The sequence below is a fragment of the Phascolarctos cinereus genome, unplaced genomic scaffold, assembly GCF_003287225.1.
Source record: "Phascolarctos cinereus isolate Bilbo 61053 unplaced genomic scaffold, phaCin_HiC Scaffold_726;HRSCAF=1367, whole genome shotgun sequence".
Taxonomy (NCBI): domain Eukaryota; kingdom Metazoa; phylum Chordata; class Mammalia; order Diprotodontia; family Phascolarctidae; genus Phascolarctos; species Phascolarctos cinereus.
In genome coordinates, this window is record NW_027556098.1 from 171,569,626 (window position 1) to 171,589,519 (window position 19,894).

Consider the following 19,894-nt stretch of genomic DNA (forward strand, 5'->3'; position numbering starts at 1 on the left):
TTTCACATGCCCACAATTCTTATTCTGAATTCTCTAATGACTATACCTTTCCATAGCCTGACCTGTTAGTGTAAAAATGGTCTCTGCCACTTTGACAAGAAAGCTTTTCTTTTATCTCTGAGTCTCTTGATTTTCCAGAGTACGAGTCTTTTCTCTAAGCCCACATGTTCTTCTTCCTCTGTTACCTATTTAACTTTTTTTAATTTAATTTTTTTTATTTTTTCCATATGCTTTTGAGTTGAAAATTTTTCTCCCTTTTCCTCCCCCCCCACCCTCCCCAAGACGACGCACAATCTGATATAGGCTTTACGTTTACATACGCATTAAACATATTTTCACATTAGTGAAGTTGTAAGTGAAAATTAAAAACAATACAAGGGACCATCAGAAGGAGGAAACAAAACTGAACAGAAGGTAAAAATAAGTAATAGCGATTCGACTTCCATAGTTCTTTCTTTGAATGTGAACAGCCTTATCCATCCCGAGGCCTCTGGAAATGTCTTAGATCCTCATAATGCTGAGAAAGGTTCAGTTTAACAATCTTAGTCATTGCATAACGTGGCTGTTATTGTGTACAAAGTCCTCTTGGTTCTGCTCACTTCACTCAGCATCAGACCATATACGTCTTTCCAGGTTTTTCTGAAGTCAGCCTGTTCATCATTTCTTATAGCACAATAGTATTCCATTACATTCATATACCACAACTTGCTCAGCCATTCCCCAGTTGATGGGCATCCTCTCAATTTCCAATTCTTTGCCACCACAAAAAGAGCTGCTATGTATATTTTTGTACATATGGGTCCTTTTCCCATTTGTTTGATCTCTTTGGGATATAGCCCTAGAAGTGCTATTGCTGGATCAAAGGGTATGCACATTTTTGTAGCCCTTTGGGCATAGTTCCAAATTGTTCTCCAGAATGGTTGGATCATTTCACAACTCCACCAACAATGTATTAGCGTACCTATTTAACTTTTTTAAAGGATAAAATATTGTTTTTAAGTTTGCAATTAATTGTTGTCACTCTACCTCCACCCAAGCATTACAACCAATGGTATTGCTAGAATCATTGATTACACTGTAATGGAAATGTTCTTGAATTCCAGCATGTTCCGCATCTAGTATTTCATGATTTCTTTTTAGTTCTTGTTATTTCTAAGAGTAACATGTAGTTAAATTTCCTCCTTATACATTCTGACATTGGCTTGGATCGGCCAGCCCAACAATCTGTGTTCACAGACAAGTAAAGGAAATTTATAAACAAAATAATACAAAGAAATTTCAAGAAGTAGAGAGTGATGACAACAGGGGCGATTAGGAAAGGCCTTGAGTGTGTGAGGGGATGCCTGAACTGTCTTCTCAAGGACAGTAAGGTTTTCATAATCCATGGGGAGACTGGAGAGCATTTCAGACATGGGAGTCATCTCTGCTGCAGAGGCACGGAATGCCCCTGTGTAAAGGGAACAACTAGCAGGGTGGTTTGTTTAACAGTGTGTTAAAAGGAGCAATTTGATCTGCAACTGGACAGACAAGTGGTAGCCAGATTTCGGAGGACTTTAAATGGCAGGCTGAGAAGTTGATACTTTATCCCAGAAGCAGCAAGAAGCCTTGAAGTTTGGTTTGTTGAGTTGTTTGGTTTTTTTTTTTTAATAGGGAGGTGACGTGGTCATCTCAATTTTATAGCTATGTAAAAATAGATCAGAGAGGGAAGAAACTGAAAGCAGCAAGACTAGTAACTAGGACTGGAACTGGGAGTCAATGTGAGTAGCAAAGAGGAGATGGAATCAACAAGGCTGGCAATTGGTTGGATATGGAAGCAAGAGTAAAAGCTGAGGTGTGAGCCTGGGTCAGTACGAAGATCGGTACTAAGTACTAAGACGCTTTCAATGGGAATGAGAAAGTTTGAAGAAGCTAGAGGACATTCAGGAAGAGCTGTCCAGCAGACAGTAATGTAGAACTCAAGTTCAGAGTAGAGGGATGGAGACCTGGATGTATAGATTAGGAAACTGTCTAAATAGAGAGAACAACTAAACCCTTGGTAGCTAATGCTGACCAGAAGTGTAGAGCAAGAAAAGAAGAGGGCCTAAGAAAGAGCTTTGAGGAGTGAGCACACATAACAGAAGGAAGGAAAAAGAGGATCTAATGAAAGAGTAGTCACAAAAGTGGAGCAGAACCAAGAGAGCCAAAAAAAAAAAAGGCAGGGGTCCAAGGAGACAGGGTTATCAGCTTTTTTTCCTGCCATATCACACTGCAGACTCATTGAGTTCACAGTCCACTACACTCCCCGGATCTTTTTCAAGACAGCTATTGTCTAACCATGCCTTCCTCATCTTTTATGTGTGAAAGTAATTACTTTTACCCAAGTTTCAGACTCCACATTTGTCCCTATTAAACTTTATCTTACTAGGTATATCCCGGTGCTATAGCTTAACAAGATATTTTGGGACCCCTTAACTCTTCTCCATTGTCTGAGCTAGCCCTCCCAGGTTTATGTCATCTATTGTTATCTATGCCTTTATCCAAGTCATTGATAAAAATGTTAAACAGCAAAAAACAAGCACAGACATTGAACCATTAACAACTACTTTTTGAGACCTTAATCCATCTAACTACATTATTATTTAGTCTACATCTCTTTATCTTCTCCACAAGAACAGTATGAAATGTTTTCGAAAGCTTTACTAAAGTCTATGTAAAATATGTATCTTTAACATTCCCCTTATCCACTGGTTTAGTAACATACAGGCCTTTGTCCTCTTTGATTTTTACTCCTGGGCCGTATTTCCCAGCATTTTTTATATTTTCATTGAAGTCATCAAGGAGCATATGAGGTCTATATAGAATTTTTCTACCTCCTCATCCTCCATAACAGATGTTGGAGCATAAACTGAAATTATTTTCATGGTTGCCTTTTTGTGAGCAATATAATGAAATAAGTGAATAAAAGAAGAGCTTTTATTAAGTGCTTGCTATCTACAAAGCTCTATGCCAAGCACTGGAAAATAGGAATAGAAAAAAAACATAGGAGAAAGACAGTCCTTGCCATCAAGGAGCTCACATTCTAAAAGAGGGAAACAACATATATAAGGGAGTTTAGTCTGCAAGTCAAGTGGAAAGCCTCAAACACTCCTAAGGTGCAGCAGCAAAGTTGATAGTATTGTACCATCTTTTATACCATTTCTATTGTTAAAATCAGATCTGTTTCTAATGTTGACAATGCTAAGGATCTTAATGGTGAGCCATAACTCGGAGGAAACTGAGGCTGAACTACAGAGGCATTTGACAGCACATCTCCACAAGTGTTGATCCCCTAGATGATGACAGCAAAGGCAAGACTGGTAACCAGTTTGGTGGTCTAAGAGGCACTACTAGTCCCCTAGCTCTAGCTTCCCTGGTGGGGAGGGCAGGATAGGGAGGATGATGGTCCCTTTTTTGACAAATTTTCCTCCCCAGGATTATGGTTGTGTGGACCATATGGCATGCTGTGTGCACTGTATACGGAGGGCTCTTAGGTTTATAGCCTACCTACTTGAAATTATATTTCTTTGAGCCTACCATAAACCCAGCATCTCTATTTGCCTCTAAGCTCCACTTACTTGCAGCTTTTTTTCCTCTTGATTTCATTTATAGCAAAAATGTTGAGACTGATACAATTCAATTTCTCCAGCAGTGTATTCACTCGGTGGTCATTGGACAAGGTTCTTACATTTAGAGAACCAACAATTTACTTTATGTTTAAAGACACTCTAAAAATTCTTAGCATCATCCTTTGCTTCCTCTTTGGCTTCCATCACTATAAAAGTATAAGGAAGGTAAATGAGACTGAAGGCCATTTTTTATTTTTGCTTGCTTCATGTGTTGTCATGGCACAAGAATTAATCATCTGGTGGCTAACCTACTGGTAATAAGCTTTTATGTACTCAGCTAGTCTGGACCTTGGAAAATAAATGGAGTCTGTATCAGAAACATATTCAACATCCTTCCAGCATAATAGAACCTGCGCCAAAGCTCATGTGTCACTCTAGAAATCCAGTGACATTTCTGCACCACAAGGAGGCGCCAGAGGAGGACTGCCAGACAATAGAAGTCCTAGCTGGCTGATTTATGGCTTTGAACTATATGATGTACATTTACATCATTACACGCATCATCTCCTTTGATTCTCCAGTGATGATACAAAACACTACAGGCATCATTGTCTTCATTTTGCAAACAAGAAAGCTTAGGAGGTTGAGCTCCTCACCCATGGCTACATCCCCAGGGAGCATCAGAAGTGAGATTCCAGCCCTGCTTCCTTCTTAGGACTTGTCTAATGCTCTTTTCACCCTGCTGCTCATGGCCAATAATAGCAAAACATCTGGGGAAAAACCAAACACATAAACCTTTTCCTGCTTCAAATAAAAGATTTTGATTTGTATTCTATTGTTTTATTGTATAACAAATACACCTTAACTTTTGTTTGAGATCTAGAATTAGTTAGCAATCTATTCCTATTCTCTTTGTATCTGACAGCATAGTCTCCTTTGATCTTTCATAGCATCATAGAATTGCATTTGGAAGGGAATTTATAAGCCACCCAGGCCAACCATTTGGGGCAAAGAACCTGTCCTTTTAAGTTAATTGCTGTACACTATTCATTCCTTGGTGCCTCTGTCATATACATATTTGGCCATCAATAGCTATGAATAATAGTAATAGCCCATGAGATTATATACCAGAGTAAATCTGTACTTTAACCAAGTCCGTCATAACCAGATTTCCTCCTTAAACAATATCAATGACATTCTCAAATTTTTCAACAGGGAAAAAAGTCAACAACCAAAAATTAAATGAAGCAATCCCTTATAATTTATTAACCTGGCATATCAATATCTGTGCAAAGTTGTATATTTTTAATAAGGTCAGACCCCCCCCCCAATAAAAAAAATGACCTTTAAAAAAATGTTTAAAACTAAAGAGAATGATGTTTGATGTATAAGAAACAAAGTTGGGGGCAGGGGAACAAGGGAGAGAGGTCAGCTCCTGCCTCCTCTATGGGATATTCTTTCATAAACATAGCTGTCCTGTCCTTCAAATATTCTTAGAACCCTTTGGATCTCTTCTTTGCCTCCATTTCCTGCCTTATACCTGGTATTATATTTATCTTTGTCTCCCCCTTCTCTCCTCATTGAGGGTAGAGACTTTCATTTTTGTCTGTACTTCTAGTGCCTAGCACAGTGCCTTTCACAAAGAAGGCATTTAATAAATATTTGTTGAATCGCTTAATTGAATTGTTCAATGGACACTAATGCCTGCCTTTGGGTGTAATGGAAAGGGCACAGAAATTTGGGGTTAAAAAGCTAAGTACAATTCTCTGTTCATAACTTTGCTAATTATCTCCTGTGTGATCTTGGGCAAGTCACATAACTTCCTCAGACCTCATCTGGAAGAGGGAGGTGGGGATAGAGAATTGGACTCGATGATCTCTAATACCCATTCTAGCTCTAAATCTATAATCTTAATTATGAAGGCATTTGACAGTCTCTCATAATACCATTCTGAACAAGATGGCATCAATGTGAGTGAAGTAAGGATAGTTAAGGAGAGCCCCAGGGCAGCTAGGTGGCGCAGTGGATAGAGCACCGGCTCTGAAGTCAGGAGGACCTGAGTTCAGATCCAGCCTCAGACCAAACACTTGACACTTACTAGCTGTGTGACCCAGGGCAAGTCACTTAACCCCAATTGCCCCCCCAAAAAAGGAGAGCCCCAGCTTCTTGAATGATTATTCCCAAAGTGCCAGTTACTGATCATTGTCAATCTAGAGAGTCCTCTAGTGGTGGGCTTCAGAATTCTCTCTTCACCCATATTCTATTCAATACTTTTATGGGTAACAGAGATGTAGATACATTTGGCACACTTATCAGATCTTCAGGTGGCACAGAGATGGGAATAATCAACAATGTGTTGGATAAAGAAAACGAGATCTTAAAAGACTTAAAGTGAAATTTGATAATGATAGATACAAAATCTTGTACCATGTTAAATATAAGATTAGAAGATATGACTTAGGTCATATGAAAAGGACTCATGGGTTTTGATTGACAATAAACTCAATAAAATCAGTAGTCTACTATATTTTAAACTTTCTGAGTGCAGGGACCATGTCATATTTATTTTTTGCCTTCCTTCAGTGCTTAGCACTATGTAATGCATGTGTTATATGCTTAATACATGTTTGTTGAATAAGGTAATAATTCAGTTAATGAATGACCGGTGTAAGCTAAAATGATCTTTGGGTGCATTAATTTGGGATGTTGTGTTCAGTTATGTGTCACCTTTTCAAAGGGACATTGGCAAATAGGAATGGGCCCAAAGAAGCGTAACTGGATATTTGAAGTGACTGGAAAACTTGTTGTATGAAGAAGTATTGAGGGAACTAGGGGTGTTTGGCCTGGAGAAGATTGGAGCAGGAAGAACATGGTGGTTGTCATGGATAAGTTCAAACACTCTCCTGTAGAAGATGTATTCAAATTATTCTGTGTAGCTTCAAAGGGCAGAATTAGGCCTATAGTTAGACATTACAGAGAAGATTTCAGTTCAACAGAATGAAGAATTTCAAATTTAAAATGTCTAGCAGAAGAATAAGTTATTTATGAAGTAGTGGTCTCCCCACCACTAGAAGTATTCAAGCACAAACCTAATCACCCCCATTAGAATGTGAGCTTCTTGAGAGCAGGGACAGTGTCTGTTTTTCTCTTTGTGTCTCCAGTGCTTAGAGCAAGGCTTTGTTCAGGATGCACTTAAAAATGCTTTTTCATTAATCGTTCGTGACACCAAGATTGCAAAACTAAGTGATTCGAATGGTGCCAGTGTCCTAGAAGGGGTGGGTTTGAAGGAAAAGGAAATTAATTCTTTTTTGGACATGTTCAGTTTGAAATGGCTATGGGACATCTAGTTCAAAAATAAAAAGGAGGGGGAAAAAAGGAAAGAATATGTGTGCGTTTACTGGAATTCTAATTTTGATCTTTAAAAGAATTAAGTCACTGTAGCCAAGGAAAAAGTAGGGACAGTATTAAATAAGTGCCCGAGTAGGAACTGGTTCCTGCTGAGGGGAGTAGGTAAAGCGAAGCTGTTCATGCCAATGAGGATTTCGTTCTTAGCGTGTAAGCCCAGGCCATGCAGTGTTGCAGTAAGGGAGAGGGAGCTCCCTAGTGGCCAGTACCTGCAATTCAGCTCATCTGCCGTTTATTAAAGTTGGATGAAATAAACGTTCAGCTGAGCTGGAAGAAACAAGGGTCAGCCTCTACCGAGGGGCATGAGGGCCGGCTCAGGGGACAGGCTGAGTTGGGCCTGCCCTGAAGAATTTAGTTCTATCTTTCTTCAAAAAAGCATCATAATTTGAGGGAGAAAAATCTAAGAGGAGAAACTCTATAGGATCATGCCTTTTTCCACATTCTGTCTCATGTAGATGCCTGTATTTTACATAGCGTGCTGAGTATTTCCTGGTCAGAGGCAAGAATCACAAATACAGTACGATGAAACCTAATCTGCCAACTGTTAATATCCACACCTTGCTTTCTCCCTGGTGGAATTGGTTTTGATTTTGATGTCATAAAGCCTGAAAATGAACAATGGTAAAATCGGAGAAAAATGTATTAAATCTATATGGTATTTTTCCCCCCTAATTTTAGAAGTGGAAAGCTAAACAACCATTTAGAAGCTGCTATTCATGAGGCCATGAGTGAACTGGACAAAATATCTGGGAATGTAAGTGACTGTTTTTACATTCTACTGTGCACTGCTTTGAAAAGAAGGGTGTTTTCATTTCTTCTATGATGATGCTATTGGGTGATCAGATACAATTTCCTAAATAAATTAGAGGGTGGAAAAATAACTAGCATCAGGAAACATTAAAAATAATTTGAAAAAATGTATCAATGTTAATTGTATATTTATTCGCAGAAAGTAATTTTTTTTCTGTCACATGTGATAAGTCTATATTTCCTTTTAGAGTCTAAATGACAAAACATTAAAACTCAGCTAATAATACCTTGCTTTAATTTGCCCCATGACAAATATTGATATTTGTTATTGTTTACATCGAATATAATTAAATATTAAGTTTATAAGCATCCATAGGACTGACAATATTTCATTGAAAAGGCAGTCTCAGTGTCTTAAGTTTAGGACTGAAAGGAACCTCAGAGGTTTGTGTAGTCTACTACCCTCCATTTTGCAAATGAGGAGACTAAGACCCCAAGAGGTTAGACTTGCCCAAGGCTCACAGAGAGCAAGTAGCAGAGCCAGGATTTCTAGATATGTGGGTAAGAATCCTTAGGTCTATACATTCCTTTCTACTGTGATTTAAAAAAAAAATTTAACACAAGATGCTGATGCAATCAAATTTAATTCAGTAATATTTAGTAGTAAATAAGTAATGACCTTTTTAACATTCTTATTTTATATATATTCAAGGCACATATATGCAGAAAGTAGTATTAGCAAAAAGAATGTTGGATTTACTTGTGCAAATCCTAGCTCCTCTACTTATTATCCGTGTGATTCTAAATAAGTCACTCAACCTCTATGGGCCCCAACTTCCTTATTTACAATATTAGGCTTTTGTGTTAGATGATGTCTGTGATTTAGATCCTATAATTTATCTTTTCTACTTGTAATCTGTCTGAATACTTAGCATACTCCTTGGTATGTAATAAGCATTTAATAAATGCCTTTTCATTCATTCATATGATCCTAAATATGAGAGAAATCAAATCCATTCTTACATAGTTCATATCTTCTCTAATGCAGAAATTATGCAAACTAATAGAAATCTGAAATATTAATTTGAAGAGCCTTTAAATATATTGATTATCCAGGATTGTTAAACATTGAAAGGTGGCTTTTTTCCTGCTTACTTGGAAGTTTGTTCATGCCTATTTTGAATTCTAACAAATCTGCTTAAATCCTAATATCCTAAGAGCTATTAAAAATTTTTATGATAGCTATATCTCTTAAGTATTATTTGTATTTGTTACAGTAGAACTGTATAACAGCAAATACTATAGACAACTTTGTTCTCATTTTTTAAAATAAAATTTTCAGTTAGCATTGTTCCCAGGAAGGGAAGGGGGAAGGGAAAAATAATTTATTAAGTGCTATGTAGCAGGCATTATGCTAAGCACTTTACAAATATTATCTCATTTGATCCTTAACAATAATCCTGGAAGGTAGGTGCTATTATTATCCCCATTTTACAATTGAGGAAACTGAATCAAATGGAAGTTAAAAGACTTGCCCAGGGTCATAACAGCTAGTAAGTGTTTGAGGACATACTTGAACTAGGTCTTCCAGACTCCAGACACAGCACTCTATCTACTGTGCCACCAAGCTGCTCACATGAAATTAGTGGTTTAAAAACTAGGAGGGAAAGTAAGAAGCAAGGCTATGCCAGAATTTCCCAGGATCATAGATTTAAAGCTGGAAGAGATCTCAGAGGCCATCAGGTCCAGTCCCTTTATTTTATAGATTAGGAATTTGAGGTTCAAAGAGACTAATTGACTAGTCACACAGCAGGTAGATGACAGAAGTGGTATTTGAGCTATGACTCCAAATCCATGGCTCTTTCCTCTTTATTGTGATTCCCCGACTTCAGTAGGATGCACATGATTTACCCAAAAATACAGTTAGGGCAAAACACTTTCATTCTTTTCCTCGGACAAAAGGTTATTGGTCAACAGTTCAAATATCTTTGTCTTCATGACATTTTCAATTCAAGTCAATGAGCATTTATTAATCATTTATATTGCAGGGCACTGAACTAGGTGCTAGAGGTACAGACAGAAATTGAATAGTCCCTGGGCAGTCTTCACTGTCACTCAGGTCCATGGTTGGAGAGTTGGGTTCAAGGGTATAGGTAGGCCCAGTGCATTTAGAAGGGCTCCAGTTGAACAGCAAAGTCCAAGTAAAATCTGGTTCCTTTTATTTATGGTCCCTTTTTTCTCCCGCTAAAATAATGCCCCCCAAGATTTCTAGAATTATTGACTGTAATGCCAGCAAAATATTAATTAAAGTCTCCTTCAAGTACCTCCAGTGACAGAGAACTTAATGACCATTTATTAATTAACATTAATGACTTAAAGCCTTGTCCATTTCATTGTTGGATTTCACTCATTGTTAATAAGGGGGTTTTTGGTTGTTGTTCAGTCACGACCAACACTGTGTGACCCCATTTTTGTGGACTTTTCTTGGCAAAGAGACTGGAGTGGTTTGCCATTTCCTTCTCCAAGTTCCTTCTTCATATGACCCAAAGTCTTCCTGCTTGTAACTTCCCCTCATTTCTTTAGTACTAGCTGTGTCCTTGGAAGACCATGGGCAGTGGACTTAGAGTCAAAAGACGTGGGTTGGAAATCCAGCTTTGCCATTTCTAGCATCGTGACCTTGGGCAAATCACTTTTACCCACTCTGAGCCTCATTTTTTTTTTCATCTAAAGTGAGTGAATTTACTAAATGATCTCACAGATCCCGTCTAGGTCTAAAATCCTATTAATTTAAGCCTTATACCCCTTCCATATGATAACCCTTCAGATATTTTGTAATAGTGATTATATTGCCTACTGAGACTTGTCTGTAAGTGAAACTTCTCTAGTTCCTTCAAAGAAGCTAAACATCCTCAATTTTATATGTCTTGTAACACATGTAAATTTTTTTAACCATATTACACTCCAGAAGTCAGTGGCCTCTGCTGCAACTTCACAAGGGCCCTTAGCCCAGCCTCCCTGGACCTCAGACAGAAGAGACCTAGAGCATTGAGGCTCTGACTCCCAATTTCCTGCCCCCTCCACACACACCCAACAGTCACCACTTTGGCAGTAGCTCATGCCCTGCCCATGCTCATTCTGGCATGAAGTTTAACAACATTTTCAATGCCAGTCATAGTATTTAAAGATGAGTAGGCCATTGACTGCTCCTCCAGCCTACACAATCCCAGATCCACCAACAGATGGAAGTGGCATTCTGCTTTACATCCTCATCATTCTAATTAATGAACAGCCTTTTCCTGGGTTGCTGTGTGTTTATTCCTTAATAATCTTTGGCCTTCCTCAGCAGTTAAAGTATGTAAGATGAAGCCATGAAAAATAAAACATTTTCACATACTAAATTTATACATTCTCCACATTGAAACAAAATCATTAGTCTGATGATCCATAGAGGGGAAAATACATAGCCACAACTGAATGCTTTTTTTGTGTCCTAAATTCATTTGGAGAGTAGTGGCATGTTGTGTTTATTCTATTAATCCTCTGTTCAACTCTTAGTTTTCTACTGTTCTGGGATTCATTACGGAGTACATTGACTGTGGGCACAACTGTTGCTTTAAGGAAGTCATAGGCTCAGAGAAAGTCAGAATTGAAAAGGCTCTTAGAGGTCAGCTGATCCAACCCCTTCGGTTTACACATGAGGAAAATGAGGCCCAGAGAGGCTAATTGACTTGCCCAAGGTCACACATCTGGGTAGTAGCAAAACTGGAACTAGACCATAGGTCAAGTGAGTTCTTATCAGATGTTGAAGAAGGGAACTTATCCCCTGACAGGGCAGAGTGTGCAGATGAGTGACTAAAAATCCTAACCTGGGCGTGTTACTGTCAAATAGCTGTTTTTTAGAAATCATGTGGTATTTGTAATATGCACCTCTTAAGTTTTTCTCATTTCCGTATTTTCAGGTTCACCAAATCCCACAGGGAGATAGACAAGTGAAGCCTCCAAAACCCAAGAGGAGGAAGATTTCCAGATAACATTGAATGTCTCTGTTTGATGGTCCAGTATTTATCAAAAGGAACATGCACATATATCTGTCGATAGGTATTGGTATAGCTATGACTATATCAGTATCTAGGGCAAGGCAGATAGCTGTCACCACTACCGGGTGCTAAATGAAACAGTGGTACCACTTTTTTCTGATCAGGAAGGATACTGAGTGCTGGATAAGCTAATCAAAATCCTTGAAAGATGAAAATAACAAGGCATCAAGTGATTACTGAAAACCTTTTTTCTATAATACTAAAATTGTGATTATAAGAAATAGTCCAAATGTTTCTGAGAAATTTTCATCATGTATATAGATAATACAGAATTTCATGGTGATATCTGAATTGTAAATACTGTACAATATTGTCATGTACAAGCGTACCTGATGCACACTTTATCTTTTATTGTACAAAAAAAATAGTGTACAAAATTCTTTGGTTTCTATTGAGTACACATACCAGAGACTACCAGTGTAAAGTGATAAATAAAAATACAGCCTAAATGCTTTTATATGATAATGTAAAAGATGCTGTTTTTGTATTTAACAGCAGAGAAAAGGCATGATTATGTAATACCTTAATTATGACATACACTTCACACCACTGAGTGTTCATTTATATTGTCTGTTTGGAATGAACCTTGCCTGGAAGTACTGTACTCCATTTCGGGTCTCTGTAGGAGAGTGCAACCTTGCAGATTCCTAAGGGGATGTGGGCTCACAGGTCTAAATTAAGAATTCAAAAACTGCAACCATTTGTTGCATATTTTTTTTACCTAAGTTTTAAAGTAGAATAGGTTTTATAAAAAAAAATCTTAGATGGACTATTTTATTCAGCCATTTCTGTAGTTAAAATTTCATAGCCACCTGTTGAACTGCATCACTTATATGATACACCACCATTGACTCTCAAAAACTACATTTATTAGCATACATTATCTGACCTGATAAAACATCCTGTTTACATACATTGGAGGCAAGGGCTCCATTTTGAAATCATTATTAGCTAAAGACAAAATACATTTTGATTTTTATAGTTAACAAAAACATACATATGTCATCAAAATGGTTTTCACATCCATCCTACAGTATTACTAAACCAGTCATTAAGGTGGCTTACAAAATTATTAGCAATGGTAATTTTTTATCAGTATTATGTAACATATCAGATTTATTTTATTTAAAGAATTATTTATACCATTAACAGATTCTTATATATATTAATGTGGCTGAAATGTGCAGGTTAAATCTATTAACCAAATTATTTATATTATATTAAGTAAAAAATGTGAAACAAATGTAGAGAGGAGATAATACACTACAAATATACAAACCTAAAACTGTGAGCCATTGTAAAGTACAAGAAAATTAATAAGAAATGTAGCACAACATAATTTTCCGTCTTCTTCACATTTTTTGTGGTGGTGGTGGTACAACCCCATCTCCCAGACAGCAGAGCATAGGTTTCACTCCTCCAGCCTGGCCCAGGTTGAAGGCCTATTGAAACGGGGTCCTAAGGATCTACCCTCCCTTCGTTCTTGGAACCACCATGTTTTCCCCATCAAAACACTTGGTCCCTGTAAGAGCCATGATTAACATGATGCTCTTGCTTTAGCTAGGAGAGCAAGTGAGTAAGTAGTAATGTTCAGATGTTAATGCCCGTGCTGCTGTGAGCAGGGAGACACTTGATCACTGAGCATCCATGAATCTTTCCAGCTTATCTTCCCACACCAGTCTCAGAGCCCAAACTCTTCATTTCTGTATTGTGACGGAGATCCACTGACCCAAGGAATGAGAGATCCAAAGTCATTCCTGAACCTGGACTCTTTGGGCCACAGCACAGAGCACTACCACTGGGCTGACTTTCGGTATCTCACATAGATAGCTCTTCATTTTTCTTCCTAAATCCCCCTACCTTCCCTCTCCCTCTCCCACTTCCCCAAACCTGATGGAATGCAATTAGCTACACTAAGCTACAGTGGCCTGGAGGCAGGAACCCTTCCTTCTGTGGGGTAGGTTCATTTTGTCTTTTATGTAATGGCAGGGAGCCTTGCCATGGTCCTTCATGCAAACTCATGTGAAGTGATTCTTTGTGTAGTTTAGTTAACACTTTTTGTTACAAGTTGATGTGTTTGTTATGTTTAAAGTTAATGTTGTCCATTTTCCGTACCAGCCTGCTTTTCTGCTGTGTTGTCTTTCACGGATGTTTTTATTCACGGATTCACATACGTGTGCGGATGTGTGTGGATGTGTGGGAGTGTGTGTGCCTGTGGGAGTGTTTTTATCTAGGTTTTTTGTTTTTCGGTTTTGAAAGCTTTGTTTCTCCGTCCTAAAACTGAGTTTGTATTTGACCAACCCTTCCTTTTTTTTTTTTTTGACATTTTAAACTAATTGGGTTTGTACTGTCTCACCAATGTATACTTTACATCAGTAGACTATGTAAAGTATCTTTGTGCACTTGATTTCCTTGGTTAATAATGGCATTGATGTGGGTGCTAGGAGTAGTTTGTTTCAGTCCATACAGGTTTTTTTTTCCTCTTTTAGAGTTTTTATGGTTTCATGTAAGCAGTTAATGTAAATATTGTGAGCATTACAGGTCATGCAGTGCTGTAACATTTTTTTAAATGTTGCACCTACTTTACAATTAAAAAAACTGGTCACTCATACTTGAATTTTGCCCATAGAGCCATTTCTTTCTCTCTGCACTGAAGCATACTATTCATTTTTGATGGAGGCAAGCCCTCCTTACTTAGAATACTTTTTTGCCTAACAGCAGCTCCTTTTTTTTTTAAACTAAAGATGGAACTGATACAAAACAAAACCTTTTTCCCCTTTAAAGAAAGTAGCCTATCCTGCTGGAAAAGAAAATGTGACTATGATATGGGTGTTACATCCCTAAAAAGCTCAAGTACGAGAGCTAAACAAACGCTGATTAATTTTTAGGTTTTTCTGAACAAGTAAGAATCAAATAGCTTTTTGCCTTCCAACTCTGGACTTTCTGGCTGCTGCCGTTAAAGGTGATTCAGGATTTTCTTATGTTTAAATGGATTTTTTTTTCTTGTTCCCACTTCAGTCCCATTGTGACTGAAAATGCTAAATTAAGACAAGCACCTGCAATGTGAAAAGTGCACGCACATTCCCTCATGATGTCGTGGATCTCTTTTTACTCTGCTTCAAAAACCCAATTTTGTATTATTTACAAACTAAATTTTTCTTATCTTTTCACCAACACATCATTAACATTCAAACATGATAATACAAGCAGAAGCTGGAGACTGCCAGTGAGTCACAATAGTGATGGTGGCTTCTCTTCCCTCCTCCCCCACCAAAATACAATCCTTCTGAGTGTTAATAAGGACAATAGAACCTCCCAAAAGCCATACCCCTAGATGATCCCTATTATTTTTCTTTGTGGATCATTTTGTCAGATTCCCCATTCACATTTATGATTTTTCGAAGCTTTCAGTGCTTTCTAAAAAGTCACAAATAATTGTACAGTGATACTAAAGATTCTGAAAGGGTTTTGTTTCGTTTGTTGTTGAGGTTTTTTTTTTCAAAGAAAGGAAAGATACTAGACCACACTACCACTCCACTCTGCTGTCCTTACATTGCCCACTTAGGCTAGTATTGTAAAACATTCGAATGCATCGCTTGTTTTCATTTTTCAGATGTTAAAAAAAAAAGTTAAGTCAGAATTTGAATGCTGACTTAATTTGCCACTTGTTTCATTCATTTTATAAGCTGTATTAGCCAGAGATAAGAACAACAGTAATGCCTATTTGTTAACATCCCAAAAATGAATATTAAATCAGTGAGCCAAGAGACATTATATATATATATATATATATATGCTCAAATACAAATCATTGGTAACAGTAAGAAGTCTGTTATGAAAAAAATATATATCAAAATTATAATCTTCAAATATTTTAAAAATTTGTTCATAATATTAACCTTTATTTTCAAATACGTGGCTGTGCATTCATATACACACTATGTGTGTACCTTAAAAAATCCTTTTGAAACCTAGAAATGATTGATCGAATAGATTATTCGTAATGTAGATGTAGCGACGTCTATAAATTGCAAAATTTGATCCCAGATGGCTTCATAATACACAAATGCATTTTATAATAACATGCATTTATGTATTTAGCATAAATATGCAGTCTTGTCTTTTTAGGAGAGTGGTTTGCACTATACCTACATTTCAAATTTAGTTTGGTCCAAAAGAGCACACTTTTAGAGAAAATTATGTGAAAGCTTTCATTGTGAAAAACAAATGCGTTTTTAAATTAACTGAAACCCTTTTTCACATTCAAGAGAATCTTTATTAATAACCTACACAAATGGGCTCTTCTTGCAATTAGATATTTTGGTACTAGGAATTAATCCTCAGGGATAATTTGCCACCCAAATAGAATCCTTCACAATTTAAAGACATGGTTTTCTCTCATGTTGTTCCTTCCCTGTCTTAACTAACTTTAGGGAGAAAATTCTCTCTAACTTTTTAGTTACATTTGACTGCCACACACCTTGGAAAGCCCTCTTTAGATTAATAGGACCAGGGGCAGCTAGGGGACACAGTGGCTAGAGCTCCAGCCTTGGAGTCAGGAGGACCTGAGTTCAAATGTGGCCTCAGACACTTGACACTTACTAGCTATGTGATCTTGGGCAAGTCACTTAATCCCAATTGCCTCAAAAAAAAAAAAATTAATTGGACTGAGAATTGCAAGTTAAGGTGGCTCATGAGTGACATCTTAAGAGACTCAGTTATAAGCAGAAGAAGGGGAGCATACATCTGGGCAAAACAAAGCAATATTTTGCAACCTGTCAATAAAAATCCAGCTCCTTGAAGAGATGCCAAAGATACACATCTTTCTCTGTGGTAGAGAGAATCTTACACTAGATTCACATTAATAACAAGCATCCTTGATGTTTCTGATAACAAAATCCAGTTGAATCATGCCTATGAGAATGCCAGGTAATGACTCAAAGGTGAGTTATCTAACTACGTATGGCTAAAAATCTGAAGAAGACTGAACAATGACTTCAGATGATAAAAGAAGATTCAGGTACTGTAAGTTGTTCAAATGAGTCTGACTGCTTTCCTTTTGGGATTGAGATATTTAATTTGGTTTATAACATGTGTGTGCACTAATAACAACTATAGAGGTTGTACTCAATCTTCAAAAATGATTGCATGTGCACCCAGAAAAAAAATCTCATTTCAAGTAACGGATATTAAAATATGTATTGTTTCACATAACTCAAAAAATGAAAAAAGAGCATTCCAAAGATCATCATAATTCTTTATATAACATCTGTTCAGTAAGTTCCAGGAGAACATAAAAATTTCCAAGAAATTAAATTCCTTATCTCTTCCAAATTTTTTTTGGGGGGGAGGCAATTTTGCCTTCACAAAAAGTTGGGAAATTTTAAATATTTTCTCAGTTGTTTTCCTTTATGAAGCAGTTAAAAAGCAAGGCATGAATATTGAAATATTTAGCCAAATGTACTAGCCAACATGTAATATTCCCATTTATAGGCTATCATGCTTAGGAGAGACACAGAAAATTTTGAAGGGCATATTTAAAGAGCATTCTAATGTTGGAAAACAGAATGTAGCTAGAAATGATAAAATGACTAGAATTATTTGATCTGGAGTGAAGTCATCCATCAAAGTGCAATTATATCCTAAATTGGATGTGGGAAGGTCCAACCAATAATTCTATATCTGCTGTTCAGATATAATTAGGCATCCTTTATATTGGGATATGTATGTGTATAGGATTTGTTTGTGATTTTGATGACTTATAGACAGGCTTTAAATTTATTAATCATTAAGGAATAAGTGGAACATATTTGTCAAGGTCTCTATAGACTGTTTTCATTGTCAGTAACAGTTGAGAACCTTAGTTCCAAGTGTCATACAAGGAATAAATGAAGTCAGGGCAAGTAGCTGGGCCAGCCAGACCAAGTAAACAAGGTAACCTGTGCTGGAAGTTACTTAATCTTGAAAACATTAAGGTATTGTTTTACAAGACTGTTCAGTGAGAAGATGCTGTCCCCCAAAAAACATGGGGGGGGAGAACAAAAAGATATTACTACTCTGAAAAGTCAACTGAGAATATGTCAGTAATTACCACCCAATATGCCTGCTTTCTCATCTTTTAAAATCTGATAATGAACTACACATTTTGTCCCTGATAAAAAAAAAAAAGAAGAAGAAGAAAAAGAAAAGGACACCAGGCTTTTGCCAAAAAAATTTTAATTAGGCGACATCCTTACAGCCACACAATTAACCAGCAGGTGCAGAGAACACAAAATTCCGTTTTTGTTTTTGTTTACGTGGTACTGTTAGTACAGCAAGACAGATGCAACCTTTAAAAATTCTGTTTCAACAAGGAGATAATGTTAAAGTTCTTAGTAAATACAACTAGAAAAATAGTTCACTTAGCAATCATCTAAATATCAGTCCTAAGGAAGTTATAAAATGAGAGCTGTGCTCACCATCATCATGGAGGATGTTCAGTGTAAATGGAAGAGGGCTTTCCTCTAGTTGGCGAAGTCCTCCAGGTGGGCCTATTTTGTGAATGGTACTGTGCTGGTTTTCTCAAGTCCCAGAATATTAGTTCTCTTCTATGAGATCTGTGATTACCCAAAAGAAATTGGCCTAATCATACAGAAAATGTTAAATGGAGGAAAAATACCTGTTGTCCGTACGATGACATGCAGTTGGACGGCTAGTCCAGTGAGCTAGTTCAACAGTATATTTAGTTATTGTCAGGCACCAGAGATGGGCTCAAGACTGAATAAGAGGTGAGGCAGCTAGGTGGTGCAGTAGGCAGAGCACCAGCCCTGGATTCAGGAGGACCAGAGTTCAAATCTGTCCTCAGACACATTAGCTATGTGACCCGGGGCAAGTCACTTAACCCCATTGCCTAGCCAAAAACGAAAGACTGAATAGAAGGGAGTTGTCCAACTTGTATTTGGGAAACTGTGAAGGGCTTTTAGCAAATCTAAACTCCTTGAAAGTAAAAACTCTTTCATTCTTTGGATTTATATGGACCTAGCACAGTGATGGGCACTTTAAGAGATGCTTGTTGATTGCTTAATTAAGCTGCACCCAAACACAAAAGCCCATCTTCTTAACCTAACTATTGTTGTGATGTTGTGGTCCTGAATATTGGCATACTATGATCTCTGAAGAATCAGAGTTGCAGGTGAGCCAGAGTTCAGTGTAAAGACTGAAGGAGGGTGCAAGTCGTTTACGACCAATTCCTCATGGTGACCTTTGTATGAGAAGTGTCATAAAGCAAGGAAAATGTGACTTGAAAAGGGGAGATAGGTAAGCCATTTAACAAAATCGAGGGATAACAAGTGAACAGCTGCAGTACTACACTGGTGCCCCCAAAATGTAAAAGCATCTAGAAGACCTCCAACACATTCGTTAGGTAGATCCTCCATTGAGGATGGACAAATCATGGAATTGCACAGAAAGATAAGAAGGGATAGATGAGCTGTGAGCTGCAATAGGGGAGAGAATATTCATAGAGATGAGATCACAGAGTTCTAGAATTGTTGAAATAGATCAGTGTGGGTAGACTTTTCCCTAGAACGATGCTTTGCAAACAATAGGCACTCTTGAGTAAATACTGATAATGATGGTAATAATAACAGGTCAGGAGGAAATGGACTTAAAATTGTTGCTTGAAAGAGTGACATTTGAAAAATGCAGCTTTCCGGCAGTGAAAGTTGTTGAACGTTAGGAGTCACCAATGAACTTGTTTCCCTTATAAGCTTGTAGATATGGGATAGCAACTCATCTTTCTTAGTGTCACTAAGACTTAAGTCAAGGAAAAACCTTCCTGATTTTTCTCTATCATTGTTCTAAATTCTCTTCAGCCATAATCAAGTTTTTCTTTACACTATCAAGATATAAGGCAATGTAGTTCTCATTTGGGGAAGCTAGGTGGCACCATGGATAAAGCACTGAACTTGAAATCAGGAAGACTCATCCTCATGGGTTCAAATCTGCCCTCAGACACTTACTAGCTGTGTGACCCTGGGCAAGTCACTTAACCCAGTTTGCCTCAGTTCCTCATTTGTA

The 19,894-nt window shown here is 37.5% G+C and overlaps 1 protein-coding gene across 2 annotated transcripts in view; it reads left to right on the plus strand.

Moving 5' to 3' along the window:
• The window catches only part of MBD5 (methyl-CpG binding domain protein 5), a 442,356-nt gene extending 428,128 nt beyond the window's left edge, over positions 1-14,228 (plus strand). For both annotated transcript variants that reach the window (XM_020984741.2, XM_020984744.2), the window contains exons 15-16: positions 7,668-7,743; positions 11,699-14,228. In XM_020984741.2, coding sequence (XP_020840400.1) covers positions 7,668-7,743; positions 11,699-11,770 — 148 coding nt within the window. In that variant the 3' untranslated portion in view covers positions 11,771-14,228. The remainder of the gene's footprint in view (positions 1-7,667; positions 7,744-11,698) is intronic.
• Positions 14,229-19,894: the final 5,666 nt, after the last annotated feature.